The sequence below is a fragment of the Sphaerodactylus townsendi genome, linkage group LG01 (assembly GCF_021028975.2).
Source record: "Sphaerodactylus townsendi isolate TG3544 linkage group LG01, MPM_Stown_v2.3, whole genome shotgun sequence".
In the NCBI taxonomy this organism is placed as follows: domain Eukaryota; kingdom Metazoa; phylum Chordata; class Lepidosauria; order Squamata; family Sphaerodactylidae; genus Sphaerodactylus; species Sphaerodactylus townsendi.
This window is the reverse complement of record NC_059425.1, coordinates 47,281,133-47,305,602: the sequence shown is the minus strand read 5'-3', so window position 1 is coordinate 47,305,602 and position 24,470 is coordinate 47,281,133. Positions and strand designations below refer to the sequence as shown.

The window sequence follows — 24,470 nt, the reverse complement described above, 5'->3', positions numbered from 1 at the left end:
CGGACCTTTACACAACAAGAAAACCTGAAGGCAGCCTGGTTTCAGCACCCTTCATATTCATTATCTGCCCTGCCACTGAACAGCAAGGTCCCTGCTCTCACCTATATACTAAAGCCAGAATGTTCAGCATTGTGGCCACGTCAGGGTGGTCGTGGCCCGAAGTCTTCTCCAGGTCTTCTAGAGCCTGCTTGCAGAGAGGCACAGCTACCTCATAGCGTCCTTGTGAAGCATACTGGATCACCAAGTTATGGAGCGTCCGCAGACGTGCTGGGATCTCATAGCCACCTTGCTGGGCAGCGGCTGCTGCACTGCTGTGCTGATGTGGCACTGCAAAGAAAGAAGAGGTCGCCTGCAATTCCATGCTGTGGGTCCCTGGTGTAGAATGAGCTGCGGGGGTGGGGGGTGGGGCTGCTTCTCCCAATTTCAAACCAGCCAGAGTACTTGCTGGAAAAGGTGTTCAGTAAATAAAGGTGAACCAGGCAGCTTTTAGACCTCTGTCCTCCCCATCACCCAAGTTCCCAAGGAGAGGAACGCCACCTACAGCCTTGACCCTGGTCTTCTTCTTCATTTGGAAACAAATCATCCAGGGAATCCTTTGTGGAGTCACCTTCCTTCTCCTCCTAACACACAGATGGAAAGACAACAACTATTAAAATACTTAAAAGGAGAACAAGTTATCAGTATTTGTTTAGATAGAGGGAGTTACGACCCGCCAGTAAGCACATTGGATGCTCTCCTTAGGCACAAAATGACCACCGACTCAGCTGCAGAGGTAGGCTGCACCCACTGTGGCTGGAGCAATCCATACCATCTAGTTCTACGTTAGACAAGCTTAGATGGGTGGAGCACTCTCAGAAAGCTCACTGAGTGCAGCAAGGCACAGATACAAACAGTCCTGAGTCTGGTTCCTCACCGACGGGGACACGTCTTCATCGTATTTCTTCAGCTGGTTCATAAACTCCAGGTGCTTCTTTTCTTCCTCGAGCTGCGCCACTGTTTGTTCACTGCGCTGCAGCTTCTGCTGGGTATTAGCCAGCTCATCCCGCAGCCACTGGTTCTCCTGGCACAGCCTCCGCACCTGAGCCCGCAGTTTCTGCTTCTCTGACTCCACTGCATTCAGGTGGTTTGACAGAGCCATCATCACCTAATGCAAGAGAAGCAGTAAGGGCTGGTCACCATTGTGCCCTCAGATCCCAGCTTCCTCACCACCGTGTGCAGGAAGTTCTACCCGTGCCAGAGTGAAGCCCTCTAATACCAGTTAGGGAACTAGCACAAGGAATCAGGAGGCCTACAGGAAGAGTGGTCATTACTTGAAGTCACAGTGGACAGTACCTGATTCATTTATCTATTCCAATATCCTATCTCTAGCTAGAGTTCAGCCAAGTGGCCAGATAAGAACATAAGAACATAAGAACAAGCCAGCTGGATCAGACCAAAGTCCATCTAGTCCAGCTCTCTGCTACTCGCAGTGGCCCACCAGGTGCCTTTGGGAGCTCACATGTAGGATGTGAACGCAATGGCCTTCTGCGGCTGTTGCTCCCGATCACCTGGTCTGTTAAGGCATTTGCAATCTCAGATCAAAGAGGATCAAGATTGGTAGCCATAAATCGACTTCTCCTCCATAAATCTGTCCAAGCCCCTTTTAAAGCTATCCAGGTTAGTGGCCATCACCACCTCCTGTGGCAGCATATTCCAAACACCAATCACAAGTTGCGTGAAGAAGTGTTTCCTTTTATTAGTCCTAATTCTTCCCCCCAGCATTTTCAATGAATGCCCCCTGGTTCTAGTATTGTGAGAAAGAGAAAAAATTTCTCTCTGTCAACATTTTCTACCCCATGCATAATTTTGTAGACTTCAATCATATCCCCCCTCAGCCGCCTCCTCTCCAAACTAAAGAGTCCCAAACGCTGCAGCCTCTCCTCATAGGGAAGGTGCTCCAGTCCCTCAATCATCCTTGTTGCCCTTCTCTGCACTTTTTCTATCTCCTCAATATCCTTTTTGAGATGCGGCGACCAGAACTGGACACAGTACTCCAAGTGCGGTCGCACCACTGCTTTATATAAGGGCATGACAATCTTTGCAGTTTTATTATCAATTCCTTTTCTAATGATCCCCAGCATAGAGTTTGCACCAAACTCTACCTCACCAAATCTGAGCTGCCTCATGAATTTATCTCCTTCCTTACTAAGAAGAAGTAGGGCTTTGGCTGCCACATCAGGCAAGATATGAACTGAAAACGTGTCGAAGATGACAAAGGGCTTTGGATCACCCTGCAGTTTTACACACAATAGCTCCTTTTAGTCACCTCTGTTGCTCTGTGACAGGAAAGATGGGGGAGAGGGTGGGGCAGATGAGGTGAAGAGGCAAGAAAGACAGCCTGGCCTTCTTTGTCTTTACAACCATGCCAAACAACTTAAAGTAACCATTAGTTGGGTTGCAGTTAGTGAGGTTGTATGCTCACAACTGTGTACACTTTACTGAACGCATTAAAATTCTGCACCAAGGTTGCTTACTCAATGCATCTGGAGAAATTAATTAGTCAAATTAAATCTATTTGCACACATTTGTTGATTCTGCATAATGCATTGCACTGCTGCTAATCCCGGATATGTGCATGGAGCTTAAAGAAAGGCTTAAAAGCCTCAGCCATCCAAGACATGCTTTTGAGCTCCCCTCTATCTGTGGAGATTTTATCAGGCATCACAGTTTTTCAAGTCTGTCCCGGCAGCTATAAGGGCTAGATACTTGTCACCCAAAATAATTTAAAGCAATAATTTACTGAGTGCTATATTCTGTGCTCAGTACCATAATCGGCAATTTGTTCTGTGCTTGTATGTACTACACACAGCCTGACCTATACCAAAAGCAAGCGTGTTGGACCTGCATGCTGAAGCTTCTTTTTGAAAAATGCCACCAAGGGATACATTTCCATAGTCATCCTAGGCATGATATTCTATTGCTTATTTATGAGTGTTCTGCATTTATTAAAAAAGCACATGCCAAAGGACTGCAGCTCACCTGAGCCTCGCCAAGCCCCAGCTCGATCATTTCCACCGACTTGCGTAGCAGGTTGGCTTTCTCATGCACTAGGTTGGCCTCCTCATCCTTCTTCAGACACTTGATGGTTTCCAGCAGGCTATGCAAGATGGAATTGTGTTCATTCTTCAGGGCCTCCAGCCCCTGCATCACGAGTCTGGTGTTGGAGATTATCTCCTCCTGGCTCAGTTTATCCATCTTCTCCTCCCTGGGATATACCATTGCGGACATAGTCTTTCAGCTACAACCTCACCTAAAGCAGGACAGGGAAAAGGCAAAGTGACTGGAGAACACAATTTCACTGTCTGCACAGGGAAGATGCCAAGATACTACAACTATGGACCATCAGCTTTAGAAGACATAGTGGAGATCCTTTCCCTCTCAGTCATCCCATTTGTTGCAGAGAGAAAAAAACATTCCCACAGTGTTCCAAGGAAACAAAAAGTGATGATGCTCACTACCGCATATGTCCCCTGAAAGCCGCTTTGCTGGGCAAGTGAAAGTCTGTTGGTGATCCATGGCCCAAGGGAACTCCGGTTTGTTTCAATCAGAGACAGGGCCTTTTCAGCCCTGGCCCCTGTCTGGTAGAACACACTGTCCAGACCAGGGGTAGGGAACCTGCGGCTCTCCAGATGTTCAGGAACTACAATTCCCATCAGCCCCTACCAGCATGGCCAATTGGCCATGCTGACGAAACTGATGGGAATTATGGATTCCTGACTCTGGGCACCACAAATTCTGATCAAACTGGAGCCCTCTGGGAACTTAATGCAATTTTGCAGGGCATGTAAAATGGAGCTGTTCCACCAGGTGTATGGTTGAAGCAACTACAATAATATATAAATGGCCCCCTCTCCCTCTCCTTATCTCTCCCCCTTTCTACTACTTCTTTTCCCCTTCCTCCCTTCCCTTCTCCTTTTCCGGTTTTTCTTAAAACAAATTCCTTTTTCTCTTTTCCTTCCCATGCTTGCTGACCTATGCTGGGAGTCACCTAAATCAAGCTATCTGGAAGCAGTGGGAGAGATCTGGGCATTACTGTCTGATAGCTGTGATAGTTTTAAGTAATTACTTGTAGATTCAGATAGACTTTTAGAGAAGGTGTTTTAAAGTATCTACCGTAATGTGTACTGTTTTAACTTGAGGTTTTTTTAACCTGAGTTTGTAAACTGTCCTGAGCCTTTTGGAGAAGGGCAATGAAGAAATCTAATTAATAAATAAATAGCCCAGCAACAGCAAAAGCACACACAGGCAAAAGACAGTTGAGTCAAAGCTGCTGCTCTCCCACCGCCCCCACAGCCTTGGGAACCAAGAAAGCCGATTTAGCTGTCATTTAAGAGCCTGAGAGGAACTGAAGCGAGCGTCCCTCCTGCTTGGAGGTCACGGAGATCCAGCTAGGAATAAAGACGCATAATTCCAGCAGAGTCACGGAAAGGTAGCATTTAGGTTACTTTTCCATCTCTTCTACTGAAAATCTCTTTCTGGGCAACTCTAGTGAAAATGCAACTTTGACGGCCAGATCCTAGGTCTGGCACCAGAGGTGAAAACAGGGATGCTAGTTCTCTAAAACCAAGGGGTGTGACTGGAGCAAAGCCAGACAAAAGGAGAAAGGAAGGAGCCAAGAACTGCTCAGAACTATCAAGCACAATCCGCAGCAATACGGTCCTAACTTCCAATTCAAGACTCTTAAGACAAGTATTGGGTCTCTTTTTTTCTGTGCCACAATTTTCTCGTGATGTAACACCTGGGATGCACTCTATATAAATGCTATGTAATCCCAAGCAATGCACACGCAGCAAGGATTAGGGCTTGCGAAGCCTGCCGGAGTGGCGTGGGGAGAGAAGAAACCACCCCTAGATACACAAACCTGGAACAAAAGTGGGAGTGGAGTGTGCTGCAGCTGGGCAGCCAAAAGGAGCAGCCTGTGGAAACTGAATAGGGAAAGGGGGCTACAGATCCTGCCACAGACAATATTCATTTTAATTTAGCAAAACCTTTCCTGATTTCTCATTAAAGCCACAGAATCCAGCCCCTGCCGCTTTGCTGCGGCGGCTCTGTCTTTTTGAAGAGGCACAGCAGCAACACAGTCAACGTCATGGTCATTCTTCAGCAGACAGCTCTGAAAAATGCTCCCCAAAGCCCCCTCTAGACCCACGGCTCAGCCCACAGATTTCAGCAAGTGGCGCTTACCTCATAACAGCAACCCAAGCAGTCTGCTGGGGGGCACCTAACACTGCAGATACAAAAGCGAGCGAGGCAGCCTGGGCTCACGTGATCCCACGGGCAAAAGAGCGAGCAATCACGCTAGCCAGACGAGAAGGGAATGGAGAGAGGGAAGGAGGAAGTTATCAGAAGAACTGCCTTTGTTCTCGGGTAGTCCCACCTCTGTGTGCTCTGGAGTCTTTGCTAGGCAACCAACCGCTTGCCTCCCCATGTTTATCACCTCCAACAGAAAGTCCCACTTGAAAATCTTCAGACAATGGTAGTCTCCCAGCACTTCAGCTCACTGGCCTCAAGGTGGCAACTCTTGTTTCCCCAAGCCCAAGGCGGAAGCCAGACACAGCATTTATTGCTCCACGCAGTTAGGGAGCAAGCTGCAGGCCGAAGGACAGAAATTAGGTGGGTGGCTGCAAGAGCTGGATATCTGCAGTTCCTTTCCATTTTGTCTTCTAAAGGCAGAAGGAAAGAGAGATGATCTGGTTCCATTTGAGGGAGGGAGACGGCTTAAATTACATCAGCAGAACGATCCAGGGGTGCAAGATGAAATGGATCATTGCTGAATGTAGGGGTGAGGGGAGAGAGGAAAGTTCTTCTTGGACCGGGGTGAAGAAACTTTGGAATCAGATCAGTCAAACTGGATTTATACCTTGTCTTAATCTCAAATGTTAACCCCAAAATTGTTACCCTGATTTAGGCAGTCTCCTCTTTGGGTGGGGGATTAGCTAGAGAGCAAGAGGGAGTAACCAGAATCAGTAACCTGTGTATACAAGGGAAGAGCCAGCATGGTGTAGTGATTAAAAGCAGGTGGACTCTAATCTGGAGAACCCGGTTTGATTCCCCACTCCTCCACACGAGCAGCGGACTCTTATCTGGTGAACCAGATGTGTTTCTACACTCCTACATTTCTGCTGGATGACCTTGGGCTAGTCACAGTTCTTCAAAACTCTCTCAGCCCCACCTACCTCACAAGGTATCTGTTGTGGGGAGGAGAAGGGAAGGAGTTTGTAAGCCACCTCGAGTCTCCTTACAGGAGAAAAAAGCGGAGTAAAAATCAAAACTCTTCTTCAGGAGAGTCCCGGGTAAAAACTTTAAAATGAGCAGGTAGTTATATAAATAAAACACGGTTTTATTAAAGAATGAAAACAGTAAAACAAGAAATATATTTTAAGCAAGGAACATATTGCACAGAAAACATACAAGCACTAACGAAGAGGATAAGGAGGAAATTGGATTGGGTTTCAGGGATGGGTGAGTTATTACTCTGGAAAGGACGCCCAGGGAAAGCAGCACTGTGATGGAAAATGACCAGTTTCCACAAGCAAAAGGAAGAGCCCACATGTACATGGATGGATCCAAGACATGTACACTATGAATGCCCAAAGGACCAGTATTTAAACTCCAAAGTGTGTCCTAAGGTGGTATGAAGTAAGAATTGACAAAACACAGGGGAGACTTGAGGAATCATCAGAATCCAACTATTCTTTGGAATACTGACTGATTGCTGGAATGACTGACAATAGGATAAATATCTTCTTCTTCGAGAGCTGATTGAAGCACCTTAGGGTGATGCAATGGTGATAGCTAGCCCCAATGTTCAGCCAGGCACACCCACGGGCCAGAGGAAAAGTTCAGTGGTACCCCTTCCTGCCCAGGCTTGACACACAAGATATATCCCAAAACTGTCTGGAGAAGCATCCATTTTGAGGGAGCAGCATCTTGCTCTTCTGCCAGCCTTAGGTCCCCGTACTTCCATGGCACCCCTCAGCAGGAGGAGGGGTCCGACTGATTGCAAAACAACCTTTCTTATTTCAGGGCGCAATCTAAATAAATAAATATAGCCACAGTTACATTAAAGTCAGCATGACTTTAAATGTAAGCACTGATGCTTAAACTAGGTTGCTGACAAGGTCTTTTTCATGATGTACAGCTATAAAAAGAGCCTCCTCCTGCTGCTGCACACTAGTTATAACAGTATCTAAGCAAAATTACACATGTGTTTTTTCTTCTTCTTTATGATTGTCTCATAAAGAGGGTCAAGGTGTGTCACAAGCAAGATGGGTCACAACGCCAGTAGGAATAATTAGTTTAAAGGGATAAACTGAAATAAATAAATGGGATGAGTGCTTCCTAACATTCTGCGATACTTTTCTTTGGGATAATGTTCCTAAACCATGGGCCAAGACCAAGGTGGTTCTGCTTTTTGGTCAGAGGATTCTCAAGTACACATCAACTGGGATGGCATCTACATCTTTCCCCAGGTATCAGTAAAACAAGGCAAATGAATCTTGCCACCTCCAATCCTTAATTTTATTTAGCCATTGGTAACCTGGCCATTACCTTCAAAATTCCTGTGTTTCAAAAAGATAGGGTTCTTAATGTGTCCAGAATAGATCAGAAAGGTCATTCTCACAGCACAAAATGTGAGAAGGAAGGAAACAAAGCACAGTCCATTCACAGTTAGTTAGAACTGTGCAGGGAGGGCCTGAATTCCGAGATTCAGGGAGGTCTGCTTTGACAACCAATTTTATTTTTTAATGCTAAGAAGTCCAAGGAATGCTAGGGTACCAGACACGGAGGAGGGCAACAGCAAACCACCTCCAAACTCACTTGCCTTGAAAAGTCTGTGGGGTCACTGGAAGTCAGCTGCAACTTCGACAGCAAAAAAAAAAGTTACTAGGAGGAAAACTAGGTTATGATGACACTAATATAACACCACCTTCCAATTTTAGATGTTTGCCAAGCATTTGTGCAAATACTTAAGGACAGGAGTTGAGTATTAGGCAATCAGAGGCAGTCAACCCCTGAAGCCCAGTGCCAGGAGGCAACATCAGTGGAAGGCCTCGGCTTCTACGCTGTGTTGTTGGACCTCTAAAACAGGGGTCTGCAACCTGCAACTCTCCAGATGTTCATGGACTACAATTCCCATCAGCCCTGCCATGGCGGCAGGGGCTGATAGGATTATGAATCCATGAGCTGAAGCTGCAATTCTCTAAAGAACTGGTTGGCCACTATGTCAGACAGGAGGCTGGGCCACTGGTCTGATCCAGCAGGGCTCTTTGAATGTTTCTATGTTCTCAGTGGCAGAATATCTGCCTTGCATGCAAACGGTCCCAAATTCAATCCCCAGCATCTCCAGTGAAAGAATCTGTTAGTAGTGAAAGAGCTCTGCTGAGACCCTGAAGAGCTGTGGAAGGTCTGAGTAGGCAATATTAATAGCAGTGGACCAATGGTATGGTTCAGTGTAAGGTAGCTCCATGAGTCTTCATGTGCATCCTTAAGACGGCAGCCTTCGGACTGCAGTCATACCTACAAAATGCCACCTCACATCCTGTTTGAATAAACTCATCATCAATACTTTTTGTAATGAAATTGAAAACAAGTTTCCACATAACAAACTCTGCCCTTTGAGATGAGGAACTGCCGCGACCGAGCATGCCTCACCGGTTCATCACAGACTTCACTGTATGACTCAAAGCGGTTAAGACAGCTTGAAGAAGTAGATGCACACTGAAAACTCAAGTTATTCCCCCTGCCTTTCTACAGGCCCTGTATGCACTTTTTAGATACACAGTGGAAGGGGGAGAATTATCAAAGGAATCGTACATATTTTCCATGATGGAGGGAGCTTTGACTTTTGAAAGCTTATACTACAGAAATCTTTGTTGGTTTTCTTAGCGCTGTTCGACTCTACTCTTGCTCTACATACTACCCAGTTCTTCACAATGGAAGGTTAACTGGGTACAGAGCTCCTGAGGTTCCTGTTGTTTCACTGCATGGGAGGGGTAGCACCTGACAGCCAGGAGAGAAGAGAAAGCACAGGTCATTATTATACGTGGATGGGCGAGCTATAACTCTCGCAATACTATCAATTACTCTGCTCTTCCTTGAATCCTTTTTAATCATGAAGAGTTTATGCCGAAGGGCAGGGAGGGGCTGTGTAGCTCAGAAGCCCAGAACATCCTGCCTCACAGAGACCAGAGTCCCAGCTTGCAATCTCCAGTTAAAAAAGGATCAGAGGAACAGGTACGATGGGAAGGCCCAGCACTTCCTCACGCCTGAATTCCTGGACAATACGGCAACTGCATGAGCCTGTGGATCAGGGTAGTAGGAACCTGCTTGACTCTCAGATGTTCCAGGAACTTCTACAATTCCCATCAGCCCTACCAGCGCTTAGCCAGTTGCCCATGCTGACGGAAACTGATGAGAGTGCCAGTTCCTAATTTAGAAAACAGTTCGAAGCCTGGAATGAACCAACAGTCTGATTCATAACACAGCAGCAGCTTCATGTGTTCATGAGCAGGTTCTTCTGAGGCCGAGTTGCTGTCGTTCTTCAACACGTGTCTCCAAGTGTGCTTTCATTTTTAAATTCAGAAAAATATTGTGCCTCAGTTGCCAGGTTTAAGCAATGCTGCTCTAGCCTTTTAGTTACCTGATGGGGGAAAAACGCAGAGGATGTTCTATTCTATTGCTCGATAAGGAACCAATCACATTTTAAAAAGAAAAGAAAAACAGCACAGTCCTAAACAGAGTTACACCCTTTAAGCCCATTATCTTGAGTGAGCTTAGAAGGATGTAACTGCACTGTATTTAAAACTCACAAACTACTTAAGGTAAGGCAAGACAGCAGGATGTCAGCATCATCATTTCATCTGTGGCAAAAGACTTGCTGGCTCACCTGAACAGCGAGATGGTTAAACGGAGGTACTTTTTCATTTTGCCCAAACAAAGCCAGAAATCAGTTCTCGTTTGACTGCACTCTGGGCCACAGCCTGTGCATGCATGCCCATTTTATCCTAAAGTGCTGAAACAGCAAATAGTTCTTGCTGCTATAGAAAAGACGGGCCACATGAAAGAAATGAACATCCTTCTGTTCTAAAGTTCAAGGACTTCTCTCTCCCTTCACTTATCTACCCACTCTGATAAAATAACTGTAGAGCTCAGAATGCCTGAACCAGTTTCTTAGCTCAGAGACCTTGGCCAGACAAACTGTTTACGCTGCCCATGTGAGAATCAAGGCTGCTTCAGTCACTGTTTGTCAAGTTGCCATATTTTTTTGGGGGGGGGGGATATTCTCTGGGAGCCCTTTCGCTTTTGCAGGTGCCTGATTATCTTCCAGTTCTGTCCTTGAGGTTTGCGGCTGGAAAGAGCCTCCGGGCTGGACACTACTAACTCTGTTGTTCCCATGTGGGAGTGGGGATTGTGTTATCCATATTATAAACTGTTCTGGCGTGCTTTTGTCTTTCTACTGTTTCTTACCTGCCTTCAATAAAATCCTTTGAACCTCACAAGCGCTTTATTGCCTGAGCTGGGGACTGTTTCCCCTTCGGCTACTTGGCCATTCCTAGAGCACTGGAACACGGTTCCACACGAAGATCAACAAATACTCCAAAGAGCTTTGTGTGTAACAACATGGGCCTTTCTAAAGAAGACAAGTAAAATATGTTTGAGTGGCTTCAAAACATGTTTCACTGGGGCATAAGGGAACTGCATTTTAATGTCGTAGGTCTATTCCCCCTCAATAGCCTGTCAGCCTGTGAGGCTGCAGCTGTTACAGTATGGTGAGAATAGTTCGGCTGGGTTTTCAACTCAGGGCTGGAAAATTCCTGAAGAAACTCAGTGGGCTACAATGCCACAGAGTCCAGTCTGCAGGGCAGCCATTTTCTCCAGGAGAACCCATCTCTAATAAGAAGAAAAGTTGGAATTCCGGGAGATCTCCAGGCTCCACCTGAAGGTGGCAACCCTGAATTCTGTCCATGTTTCTGCAGCACCATAGTAAAGCACATGCTTTGCAGGGGAACAGAACAATTAGGGCAGGGGTAGGGAACCTGCGGCTCTCCAGATGTTCAGGAACTACAATTCCCATCAGCCCCTACCAGCATGGCCAATTGGGAATTGTAGTTCCTGAACATCTGGAGAGCCGCAGGTTCCCTACCCCTGAATTAGGGAATATGCTGCTAGTTAGAAGCAGCTGAATATAATCTCCCCGAGTTTGTTCTCCTCTCTGCATTTAGGGATTGAAGGCCAGGGCATGCCCACAGTTGTAAGCCAAAGGGGCTTCTAGCAGAGGTTGGATCCAGCAGCTTCTCACAGGTTCCCGAGAGTAGGTTACTAATTATTTGTGTGTGCCGAGAGGGGGTTACTAATTGGTGATTTTGCCACGTGATTTTTGCCTTAGTTACGCCCCTCCTCTCAGCAGTAGCGTGCAGAACTTGAAGCAGTCTAGCAGGAGGTGCACTGGTGTGCGTGGCAGCCTGCGCCTGCGGGCATTCGTTTCCCGCCCAAGGACCGGCGCAGTGGCTGCGTCCTTGCCACAGCCCCACCCAGGAATGCCCCGCCCCAGAATGCCCAGCCACGCCCCCGTTGTGCCCTACCCAGCCCCATTGGCGCGTTTGAATCCCACCACCATGGGAACCTGTTACTAAAATTTTTGGATCCCACCACCGGCTTCTAGTTAGAAGACCATGCCTAGAGCCTGGCAGAAGATCAACCAATGGAGAGTGAAGACTAGTTTAAACACTGGAAGCCTCTCTTCCCCACCCTTTTTTCCCCGCTCTATGGATTGTTAGCTACTTTGTCTCTCTCCATCTGGGGAGAAAAGCAGAATATAAGTAAAACTAAATAAATAGCTTCAGGTTCAATAGCAGATGTTGGGAAATTATATGCTTCTGCATTAGAATATAGTACCAAATGAATATGAGAATTATTCATTTTTAGGCACTGCCTTTGCCAAAACCATTATTTTGTGCATTATTGAAAGTGGTACTTTGATACATTAATGGCAAAATATATTTTTACTTTCAAACAGCAGGGCTAGGTCGGCTCTAGGATCCAGACAGAACATTCTACAGCAAAGAAGATTCAGCATGCTTTGTTCTATGGCAGAGGAATATACAGTCTACTATCATCTTTATGAGGAACAGAGTACACCTATTACCCAATCCAGCCTAGTTCAGTATTTACTTTGATGGGCGATGACTCTATGGTAGAGAAAGGTCTTTCTCACGCTCTGGAGCTCAACTGACTGAACTATCATCTTCACATGAAACAGAGTATAGCAGGTTTCTATTCAGCAAAGGTGTCGGACAAGGATGCATTTTATCTCCCTGTTTCTTAAATCTATATGAAGACCACATGACAAGGAAAGCTGGATTAGATTTAGGTGAGGGTAGAGTGATAATTGGTGAAAGGAACATTAACAAACTGACACCACATTACTGACAGAAAATAGCAAAGACTTGAAATGACTTCTGCTGCAGGTTAAAGTAGAAAGTGCCAAAGCAGAATTAAAGCTGTAAATCAAGAAAACAAAAGGAAAAACTTCTGGGGAATTACACAGCATTAAGGTTGACAATGAAGAAACTGAAATAGTTAAAGATTTTCTGTTCCTTGGCTCCATCATCAGCCAAGAAATCAGAAGGAGATTGAAACTGGGAAAGGCAGCGTTAAAGGAGCTAGAAAAGGTTTTTAAGTGTAAGGATGTGTCACTGGGAACCAAAATCAAGTCAATTCATGCCACAGAATTCCCCAATACTGTGTATGAGCATGAAAGCTGAACAACGAAAAAAACAAACAGGAAGAAATTTGATTCCTCTGAAATGTGGTGTTGGAGGACAGTTTTACGGATACCAGGGATCATCAGAAAGACAAAGGGGGTTCTAAATCAAATCAAACCTGAGTTCCACCTACAATCTAAAATGACTAAACTGAGAGGTAACTAACATCACCAGGTAAACAACATCCCATTAAAGATGTAGGGCATGTCCCCCCTCGAGGCAGTTAGCAACACTAAACATGCCCTGTCATTTTTTTTTACACTGGGCTGCTGGTTGTCTCACAGAATATACCTACCTACCTACCTACCTACCTACCTACCTACCTACCTACCTACCTACCTACCTACCTACCTACCTACCTACCTAATATCCTGCCCTATCCCCACAGGGCTCATGACTTCCATTTTACAAAAGGAGACGAGAAACTTATCCAAGGCCTCAGGGTGTCTGTTGCAGGTACAGGACCTGAACTCCGGCCTTAAACCTTTCTTCAATCACACTAGCACTTGAGCTCTACGATGACTGCTACTCACAAGCTTAGGGCCTGCCATAGCCATGATAAGCATCTCCACGGCTGGACTGAAAGATCAAACTTCATCTTTCAAAGAATAACAGCAAGTTTAAGCAAGACGGCAGCCATAAAGGGAGATATTTTTTAAACAAAACAGAAGAATGTCATTTTGTTGAAAAGCCCAGTTAGTGTTTTTAATTCAGGCAGGCTTTGAACATCACAGACTCCAACTCTGCCAGGTTACCGCTATACTTCATTTGGAAAACAGACAGCACAAAGGAAGCTTTAGGCACAGGCAGGTTTTTAGTCCTCAGGAGAGAAGCAAGTCAGCTGCTCTCTTCTGCTTTGTCTTGCAAAGCCCCACCCTGACACGCTCCAAAGGAGCTCCCAAAGAACACAGAGTTCTATTTAATCCAGTCCAGTAAGCCTACAGAGATCCCTGCTACACAAGAGCCTTTGCTGCCGGATCTACCTGGCACACTCCTTGCTGCTGAATGCAATAGTACACCTAAGCACCGTGTGAGCCTTTGACCTTCAGTTCTCTGAGAGTGGAACCATGACCCAGAGCAACTTACACTATGAATAAGGAGCAGCTGGCTTTTCATGGTGTCCTCCCCAGACCAAGGGATGCTGGTCTGCAAGACGATGTGTCTCAGCCACACACAACGGAGACAAGCGCCTGCTCGTCTAAGCACTCTCTCCCCACTGGAGGCAGCTTACGGTGCAGCTTGGTGACCCACCCACTTGGTGACCCACCCACTTCTGCAGCAGCAGCAACAACAGATGCGGCCAGACTACTAAAAAACAGCAAATGCTCTCCCTGCAAGCACAGACAAGAATCAGCACAAGCCACCGGTTTCTATACTCTGGTCCACAGATGATAGTTTGGTCAGCTGAGATGCGCTGATTGAGAAAATTGTATGCTTCTGCATTAGAATATAACGCTGAATGAATGTGAGAATTATGATACATTTTTACATGCTGCCTTTGTCAAAACCATTATTTTGTGCATTACTGAGCATGGTACTTTGACACAAGAGCATTTATGCCAAAATGTATTTTTACTTTCAAATGGATTGGGGGGGGGGGGGCAGGGAAGCAGGGCTAGGTAGGCAGTAGGACCCAGGTGGAGCGATCTACAACAAAGAGTTCTATGGTGGAGGAATATACAACCCTACTATCATCTTCCTGTGGAAAAGAGTATGGGAAGGGATGGAAAGGCTAATAGACCACAAGTCAGAAATTGCCCTCCTGCAACAGGTGTCAAGCTTGATTTTTCCAGATGCCCCACCCAGACCATCCATAACATAAAGGGTCTGCAACTTACAGTACTGGAGCCATATGGACCCAAATACAGCTCTTTTTTAAAAAAAATCAAATATTTTAATTAAGGGGTGGTCTTTTATATGTATTTCTAGGACGTTTTTAGTCTGAACATTGTTAAATTAATTTTGAAGTACTCTTTTTTTTAATTCTTTGAGTTCTGATTTATAACTTTTAGTCTTTGTGTTTTATTATATTGTTTTGTAAGTCACCTCAGGCAGGTTTCTCAGGAGACGTGGTATAAAAATTCCCTAAATAAATAAAATCTTTAAGTTAAGATGTAGCTGGGATACTAGAATAACCTGTATACAAAGAGAATGGCAGACCAAGATGTTTACAGGACTAAAAGCTTCTTTGATAAGTTTTACAGAAAGGGAAATGGTAGAGGTACAGTTGCTAGTAATCCAAGTGTGAACAATGCATGGGTTTGTGTCAGTGCACTGAAACAATGGCACCGGGTGTTTCTGGGTATATTTATTATGTATTAGGAGGCCTCATGGGTGCCAATTCCTTGTAAATACTCACAGCAACCAGTGTTTGGAATATAGAAACTTAAAATATTGTTAATCAACATGTCAATTACCAGTAATGGTTAGCTGTATTGTCAGTTAGGTGAAAGGGCTTTCATATACCAGTCCTTTGTTCATCTCTTGCTCTGGCTGTTGACCAATTGTCCGACAAGTCATCTTGTTCATCTCTTGCTCTGGCTGTCCGACCAATTGTCCGACAAGTCATAACAATACATTTTTAATGTACCACACAAAATATATATAGAATCTATTTAGCCTCGTAGTGAGTGAGTTTCGAGAGCAAGAGAAAGTCCTTCAGGCAGCCCTACACTATCTGCATGGAACTGTTACCAGATATTTCCTACAGCAATATCAAAATTTGAGCCCTGTTTGACAGTAAGTAGTTTAACTTAGTTTGTACATGGTTGTGGGAGGGATAAAGACTCCAAACAAGGGTAGATTCTTCCCAATGCTAAGAAAATAACGGAGATTCAGATTAGGGTGTCTGGTTGTCAGGGAATGATATATCTTTATGTGAGCACTCTCATGCACACCTTGGTCTTCAAAGAAGACCTTACTTTGGATGCCGTGGACTACCTGAACAAAATTTGAGTTCTGTACTACCTTAAACACCAACAGAATTTTCCAGGGAATAATCTTTTGTGAGTAAAATAAGCACACAACAAGCATTTGGCCCACTGAGTTTAAGAGTGGCAACAGGAAGAAGAACTTTTTGAATGGTCTCACCCTTACTGTGGAAGCCACAGCTTCTTCCCTGAGAGCCTTTCAGAGAAGTAGCAAAAGCGTTTTCTTTTCCACAATCTCTTTTGAGCATTACTAGTTGTCGATTTGTTTTCTGGAATCCAACTTGTCCTTTAAGTGATTTTATGATGCCTTGAACAGCTTTGGGGGAAAGATGTGGCTCTGGAAGGCAGGTCGTACATTTAAAAACAATCGTGTCTCTCCATCTAGTATAGCTTCTAGAGTTCCCCTCACCCATCTTTCAACCTCAACATTCCTCCTGCCCTCATTTCCACAAGTTGTGGCCTCTCTTTTGCTATTCCCCCATCTAAAATCATGAGCCAACACCCAGGTCACAAAATGAAGCATTTGCTTCTTCTTTCAATAGCATGCCAGAAAACACGCCCTCTTCAACTGCTGCCTTAAACATGTAAACATATCTTACCTTCCTCAAAAGGCCAACAGGTATGCAGGAACTAACACACATTTACCCTCCTGTGCTAAAAGCAAGTCCAAAGCTTTACACAAGAACAGGGTGGAGATGGGCTTTGCTCCTTCAGCAGGATAGGCTGTACCCGAAAATACAAGGCAGCCTTGTCTCCTACTGATATTAAGAGAGAAGAAAACAAGACTTTTACTCTACCTATGGGTAAATATTAACTCAGGTCTACCATTTCCCAGCTGGCTTGATTCCAGCCTCACCCAATGGGCTTTGTGGTAGCTAGTGCAGTTGAACTCTGTATGCCGAGATGCAGACGTGCACATCAAGGTGGCATTAAATGTTAAAACAGCTGGCTCAATGACTGGAATCAACATGGAAATACGAGTTAGTAAACGTAGAGTTTGTCAAACCTATATTAAGATTGGAGAGCTTCTAAAAACTTTAACTGGGACTTATTATTTGTGTTGCTGCATCTTAAGTTACAGTAGAATGATCAAAGTCCTACATTCTACTCATCCTCCAAGCAGACCCCAACATTTGATCTACAAATGAACCATAAACTGAGCTATCACCACATCCTCTTTGTCTATGTATATGATGGGCCAACAATGATCCAACCCCATTCTAAGGTGCTACACAGGTCAAATGTTCAGATATTTATTATCTACTTAAAAGTTTACATCCCGCTTTTTGACACAATTCAAAGCAGCCTACACCATTAGCTGAACCTAGGAGTTCTATTGTGTAAGTTTCAGTTTATTTTTTAATGTTTCATTATGCTACCATTTGTTAGCATGGGTATGAGTGAGGGCATCGTGCCACCTAGCCCTGCAACTATTGGGGGCAAAACTGTCAGCTGAGCAAAGATTCTTCTACTGATCACTTGCTATAGCTGTAAGTACCTCCGGGCACACAGCACTGACATACAGCCTACCTAGCCCAGTTTGTTCTTATTTTTTATTACTTGTTACTTTGTTTGAATTTCTAACTAGACTGATCATGCTGTTTCAGGATAAGAGCCAAAGTGAATCATTCACATTTAAAAAATCCCTGCCCCATATGGCTAACATTTATAATAATTAACTTCCAATATCTGTAATTTCATTAGAATCATAGAGTTGGAAGAGGCCACAAGGGCCTCTCATACCCATAGTGCCACCAAGACACCTAGTCATACAGGGTGCTCTGAGATGCAAAACTACAGCAATCAACTTAGGCCACTTCTCAAGGATAGGTTACCATACTCTTCTTCTTCCCTTCTATAGTCCAGCTCCTGAATCAAAGGAAAGCAAGGGGAAAAGAGAGAGCTTGGATAAAAGAGACCCCCACAGACCCCCAAAACCAAGAAATATACTGGGTAAGTCACTCAGCAGCCTTTTTTTTACCAGACTCTGCAGTGAGAGTTTAAAACAGGGGCTATTGTAGTCAGATAGATCAGGCAGATGCAGGGGGTTCTCCAGTGGCATAAACAGAACGTTTTGTTGGCAATATCCCTACTCCACATTTTCCACACATCAATACCCCTGCTGACAGTGCAGATCTCACAGCCTAGACAGACATAATATGTACCTACTCCATACTGAACTACAAGCTTTTGTTATGTTGGAGGCAGGATTAAACATGAACCTGCTGCCAGCACCAAGTAAGCTGACTCCAAATTATACTTTTAAACCAAATGGAGAAAAAATTTCAAATTACTTCAGGAGCAATGGTTGTGAAAATCCAAGCAGAAACCCTGTCAGGCATACATGATCTGCTAGTGGGGTATTGTATGTATTTTGTTTAAATAAGACCATAAAAAACAATCAAGGCTAAAGAACAGATTTACAGGAGGATTGTTATGGGATGATCTTATAGCAGTCTGCAGCATGTGGCAACAGCCAACACCGTCCAAAGGATGAGCAGCTTTTTAGCTGCCATGAAAACATACCCTCTGAGATGCATCCCATTTCAGTTGCTTACCTCTCTTCAATATAAGTTCAGAAACTGCATGCAAAATAAAAAGACCAATGGAATAAATACAGAATAAAAGCTGTTTCAAGGGAATAGCAGTAAGGAGATCTAAAGATCCTCCCGAGGAACATGACAGGAGAATCAGCTAGATTTAGCTACCACTGTTGAGCAGCAGCCGCAAGCAAGGGACTACCATTCTTGTTAGCAGCCATTGCCAAGAGGCAGCAAAGGCAGATACTGCCATTATGAGCACTGTGCAACTGGGCTCCTGAACAGCCCAGCAGCCCAGCCTGAGGGGGTACATCTAGACATTCACCAATGCAGCTAAGGGAACAATGACAACCTTCCTTCTCAGCTGCTATCAGCAGAGGCATAGCTCCAAGGGAACGGGGGGAATGCACCGGGCGCGCGCCCCTGTAGGAGTGTGGCGAGGGGGTTCCGGGGGCAGGGTGGGGGTGTTCTGTGGCGGAGGACACACCAGTGCACCGAGCACTTTCCCCCCTTGCTACGCCTCTAGCTATCAGCCATCTAGTGCCCTCCACATCACCTCCTCAGCTATCACTAATAGGTTGTACCTGAGAGGGCGTATGAATTACATATACAGTGAAGCAATTGTGTTATACTATATAATGAAACTCATCAAATCAGCAGAGTTCTGGGTAGGATAGCTGGAGTAACATCCTCAGTTCACCAAGCCGTTATTATGTTTCGAAATTGCACATACTTTTTCATTCCTGCAGCGATACATACAGTTGTTTGACAAGCACAGTGCCTCCACTTTAATGGCCTTCAAGAAAATCATATACACAACATGCCTGTTTTCAGAATCACCAAGGAAGTTATCTCCACCCTGCTATACTAATATAGACACACACTACCCTCAGAGGAGTCACAGTGGACGGTATTTCAGGGATGCCCAGTCTTTGTTTTGCCAGAAGCTTATTGGGTGGCCTTAGGCAAGTCATTCAATTCCCACTTACCAAATCCCCACAAAGCTGTTGCAAGGATACATGGGATACACCCACACATACTATTCTGAGTTCCTTGGAAGAAAGGTGTCAATATCATTTTGTTTGCTACACAGAAAATGGGGTGTGTGTGTGTGTGCTTGTTTATGAATAAGTTAGTTAAATTTATTGCAGTCAATAAACCCGTGTACTCTGAAATGTTGGTACTGCTAACATAAACATTCTTCCCCTGACCAAAAATCCAGTTTTGAAGGATTTTAACTCTTGTGTTTTAGCTTGGTTGCTGGTTGAGCTAAAGTTTTTGTACTTTTAAAGTCATTGTTGAGACCATATTGTTTTTGTTGACTCTCTTTTCCACTTACAGAGCTAGTTTACTGTTTTTCTTTGAAATAAATATTTAAAAACATTTAACCTACTGATGCCTCAATTAATGTAATTTTATAGGTATCTATTTTTAATTTTGAAATTTACCAGTAGATGCATTTCCCACCCTAGACTTATATGTGAGTCATTAAGTTTTCCCAGTTTTTTGTGGTAAAATTAGGTGCCTCAACTTATATTCGGGACGACTTATACACGAGTATATGCGGTACCTTTCTTCATGAACCCTATTGCTAAAACACAATTAAGTGAACCCTCCCCCTCGCCAGCCAGTATGAGTCTTAATTACACCCTTGTTTTGTGAGTGTACACCACTACTTGGTAAATGGTCAATTATTATTTTATCTTTTCAATCACCTCCAGAGGCGTATTGAGGTAAAATGGAGCCTGAAGACAAATTGTCTTTGGGCAACCCCCCTCACTGCAACTCGGGGTGGGGCTCCTCCCATCCCCACTCCCAGCCAGCAGTCCCTTCTGATCTACCCTCTGGGGAGAGCAGAAACGACTTCCATCCCGTCCTCCGAGAGCTGCTTTTATAAGTACTGAGGCCAAGGGGGTGGGGCTCAGGGGTGTGGCCCCACCCCCTGAGCCCCACCCCCTTGACCTCAGTACTTATAAAAGCAGCTCTCAGAGGACAGCGGTCGTTTTTGCTCACCCCAGAGGGGAGGGCAGAAGGGATGCTGGCTGCCGGTTGGGAGCCAGAAGGGGAGGTGAGGCTGGGGTGTGTGTCCTAGGGCACCCTTGGACCTGCCCATGTCGATAATGACATAGGTGGAGTCAAGGGTGCCCAAAGACAATTTCCTGGTCACGTGAAGGGCTGATTTTGCACCCCCCATGTGACCAGATTAGTGGTGCCCGGGGACAGGGGATACCCCTCGTCCCTAGGTAAATATGTCACTGATCACCTCAATACAGAAATGTATTAAAGTTTCAAATCCAGCTGAACATCTATGTTCAGAGTAAATTATTCCACCAGTTTTTCAATCTGTTAGTTCTGTGCAATACTGAAGACAATACCTGAAAAATATTCTAGCTACTTTATAAATGGCCAAATGCCCCCCTCCCCATTTCAGAGTAATGAAAACTTAGTCACCCAGTCCTCCCATTTATAGAGCTGCTTTGGGAATTCACAATCCACCTGGCACAGCTTCTTACAAGGAATAGTTGTCCCCATTTGCAAATTTCATCAATCTGAAGTGGCTCCGCTGGTTCTTCAGTTCACACGCTAGTTGCTTGGGATGAAAAATAGCTGGCTGCTGGAGCGTGTGGGAGCTTTGCACGCACATTCAAACCAAGAAGAAGAAGAAGAGTTGGATTTATATCCCCCCCTCTCCTGTAAGGAGACTCAAAGGGGCTGACAATCTCCTTTCCCTTCCGCCCCCTCCCCACACATGACAAACACCCTGTGAGGTAGTGGGGCTGAGAGAGCTCAGAAGAACTATGACAGGGTTTGGCCTGTTCAGGGTTTGGTAAATATGCCAAAACCAATTGATAAGTCCAATATTTCTATAACTGCTTCCTCACTTAAAAAAATACATCAATACTCTTTTGGCTCTATAGGTAGCTATAGAAGAGTCCACAGTCTTCTGTTACATTCATCATTTGTCTAGTTGACAGAAACATGAACTATTCATACACACTGCTGATGCAGATTTACAAAGCTGCCACACATGAAGTCTAACTATCCATTCAGACTAGTCTCTCAAGCAAAGGTATTTCCAGCTGTGCTCCTTGAAGCCCTGGTTTTAAAAAGGTAGAAATTTGTGACTGCATGCATTTCATGCATGTGCTCAAAGACCCCTGCTCAAAAACTGTGTGCTGGAGAATGCGGCTAACAGTCCTAACTATCTATCTTCATGCTGAGCAAGATGTTAAAAAATTCCATCATCATATTAACAATACCAGGCTTAAAATTAAATAAACCATTTATCTTTTATTTCTACTCTGCAAAGTAAGCTTTTTAATATTCATGAATAATCCAAGCACAAACAAGATCTGTACAATACATTCCCAAATAAAAAATACTATTTAAAGCAGTGATTTGAAGAATAATTTCCTCCTTCTCCCCTGGCCATATCTCAATTCAATGTCGTGTTCAAGAACAGTGACACTTTAAGAAGTTTAACAATACCAGGTATTAGTGCATAGTGTGCTGGACTAGAGGGCCTTTGGAGCAGCTGAACATGCAGCATGACCAGTATTTTCTACCCATGCAATATTTGAATGCACCAGCTACTGAGGTATACATAGAAAAATCACATTAAAATCTGGCATGCCCAGGTTCAAATCCCCACTCTACCACGGAGAGTGAACTTGGCCAGTCACTTTCTCTCAGTCTAACTTATCCCACAGGGTAGTTATGAGGGTAAAATGAAGAATGGGAAAAATGCTTTAAGTTGCCTTTGGGGAGAAAAGTCATGTATTAATACAACTAATCTCTTGCTTTGACAGGTCAGATCTCATCTTTTAGTGAAAGGATTAGTTCAAGTGTAACAACAGCAAATCTTTAACTTGTGTGCAGCCCAATCCTAATTGGAGTTAGGTATACTTACGCCAGTTAAAATGAATGAACATAAAAACACCTAGCTCTGAACAGAATCGCAGCCATGACAACTTAATCTTTAGAAAACAGGGAGCGCCCAACGTTAGAGTCGCAAAAAATCCATTAAATTTCCTGTTCCAGAAGGCCACAGCCTGCAGTCCCATGGGTGATATAGCATCACAGTTATAAATAGCAGGATAGTGCCACATACACAGAAGACCTTGTAGCTAAGCATATGCATGCCAACCCTTCATACAGCCAAGTTAGCTTCACAGATCAAAACAGCCTCAAAAGTCTAAATGATCAACAAGGTGGTATAATCCAACACCTTCTTAACTTTTCGATTGAGGTTGAAAAAAGAACACAGGGAAAAACTTCAACAGTCCTGACATGCTTTGTAAAGTAGGGGGAAGATTAGAAATACTAACAGAATTGCAGAACATTACATCAGAAAAAATTTATCATCCCCCAGTTAAGAAAAAATATGCCAGTCTGAAAAAGATTTTCCTGGCAACAGAGAAGGAAATTAGGAAGGGATAAGTTGGATGCACAGGACAGATCCTTGATGTCTTAGTACCTAAAGCAAGAAAGAACAGCAACTGAGCCAAGTCAGAAACCCCCAACTAAGAACGCTGTTACCCTAAAACCCAGATTGAGGAGCAGAGAGTGTAATAAACAGCCAAAGTGAATTTAAGCACACACAACCCAAATTACTATAGACAGCCTTCAATCTGCAAGACAGAAGCGATACCATTGTAGAAAAATAAGGGAAAAGTAGAATTGGAAAAGGCATCTTTTATGGCAACCATTATGGCAACCATATGGCTTACCTCAAAAACTGCCTGGGAAGCACCCTAGACTCTGCACCCAGTCCGTAAGGCATGACCACAATTCCCCCTCCCCAGCAGTTTGCAAGGAAACCCTGTCAGTCTATCAAGCTAGACAACTGCTGCTAGAGCAGAAGTGGCAAGACTCCAGCCTTTCTACCACTTGTTAGCATAAATTTTCCAATAGGGCAGACGTTGCAATTCAGAAGTAAAAATCTGCAGCTGAGTCACAGATGAGCAATCGGCTACCAGCGGAATGGTGGCTGAGATAATGTACATGTGGCTTCCGGGCACACTATTTGCCACCAGCCTGACATGGGGATTTAATTCATGCCAAAAGCATGTGAGGAACAGAGATTGGTGCTCCTGAAGAGTGCCTTTACTCTTGTCAGACCCTGCACGTGTGTGTGTGTGTGTGTGTGTGTGTGGAGGGGGGGGGCGGTAATTTGCTTTGTTTCCATCTATACTATAGTCTGATGTACCATGACCGCTTCCTACACCGGCGGAAAAAAAATATTAAGCACCAACCATCACCATACAGACCCCAAAGGCCTATCCTATTGCCAGCAATACCCTAACAGACATGATATGTTCTTGCCTGACGGCAGTGGTCTCGATCTGACGGTATCCTAGGCAAAGAAACCACATTTTCACCCAGCAAGCCCACTACCACCATCTTTTTATAAAGAAGGGATTTTAAAAAGACTCCTACCTGCTGCTTTTCTCGCCTCCTTCGTGTCACAGGATGGGGCGCGCATGCGCCTAAGGTTCGTTTTCACCCCCGCCCCCGAAAACCAGAGAGAGAGAGAGAGAGGGAGAGAAAAAAACCCTCACTCTGGTCCTTCCCAATGTGGTCGCTGCCCCTTTAAATCCAACATGGCGACTGGCTGCAGAATACGCCCGAGCGGAGAGTGAAGGGTGGACAACACTCCCTGGGTTGGATGACGAATAAAGTAGAGCCCCGCCTCAGCTTTTTCACCATCCAACCCAGGGAGCGATGTCCTCCGCTCACTCTCCGCTGGGGCGTATTCCTAAACTAGTCTGTATGCAAATTTTGTATGGGGAAATGCAAACTGGCAATGGATAAGACATACGTTCCTCACAGTCAGAGCGCGCTGTCTGTCTCGGAATACCCTCTAGACCTCCAACATTTTAGAGGCAAATGGCTTAGAGATTCATTAATTTGTAAAATAACCTACTTCCAAAACCTACAATTTGCATATTAGTCTGAATAGGGGTTTCTGCGATTACCGGCGCAGACCGCTTTTCTGGCCGGTTTCTCATGCGTTCATAGGGCGATATTTAGTATCTGGCTGTTTTAAATTCCTGGCATGGGAAACGGGGGAAAGATTTGCCTGTCAACGTTTCTGCCTGTTGATTTAGATTTCAAAGAGGTAACTAACTGTATTAGTCTGTTGGAGCAAAATAAAATGAGCAAATGGTACTTTAGAAACTAACTCGAGTTAT

At 44.6% G+C, this 24,470-nt stretch overlaps 1 protein-coding gene across 5 annotated transcripts in view; it reads right to left on the bottom strand.

Annotated features, from left to right (window-relative positions):
- The window catches only part of KLC4 (kinesin light chain 4), a 52,245-nt gene extending 28,335 nt beyond the window's left edge, over nucleotides 1-23,910 (bottom strand). For 3 of the 5 annotated variants that reach the window (XM_048482490.1, XM_048482499.1, XM_048482508.1), the window contains exons 1-5: nucleotides 23,716-23,910; nucleotides 3,019-3,289; nucleotides 914-1,144; nucleotides 542-620; nucleotides 102-327 (exon numbers count right to left, since the gene is read on the bottom strand). In XM_048482490.1, coding sequence (XP_048338447.1) covers nucleotides 102-327; nucleotides 542-620; nucleotides 914-1,144; nucleotides 3,019-3,267 — 785 coding nt within the window. In that variant the 5' untranslated portion in view covers nucleotides 3,268-3,289; nucleotides 23,716-23,910. Of the gene's footprint in view, nucleotides 1-101; nucleotides 328-541; nucleotides 621-913; nucleotides 1,145-3,018; nucleotides 3,290-5,223; nucleotides 5,483-23,715 lie in introns of those variants that run through there. The other 2 variants (XM_048482470.1, XM_048482480.1) reach the window with 2 other exon arrangements.
- Nucleotides 23,911-24,470: the final 560 nt, after the last annotated feature.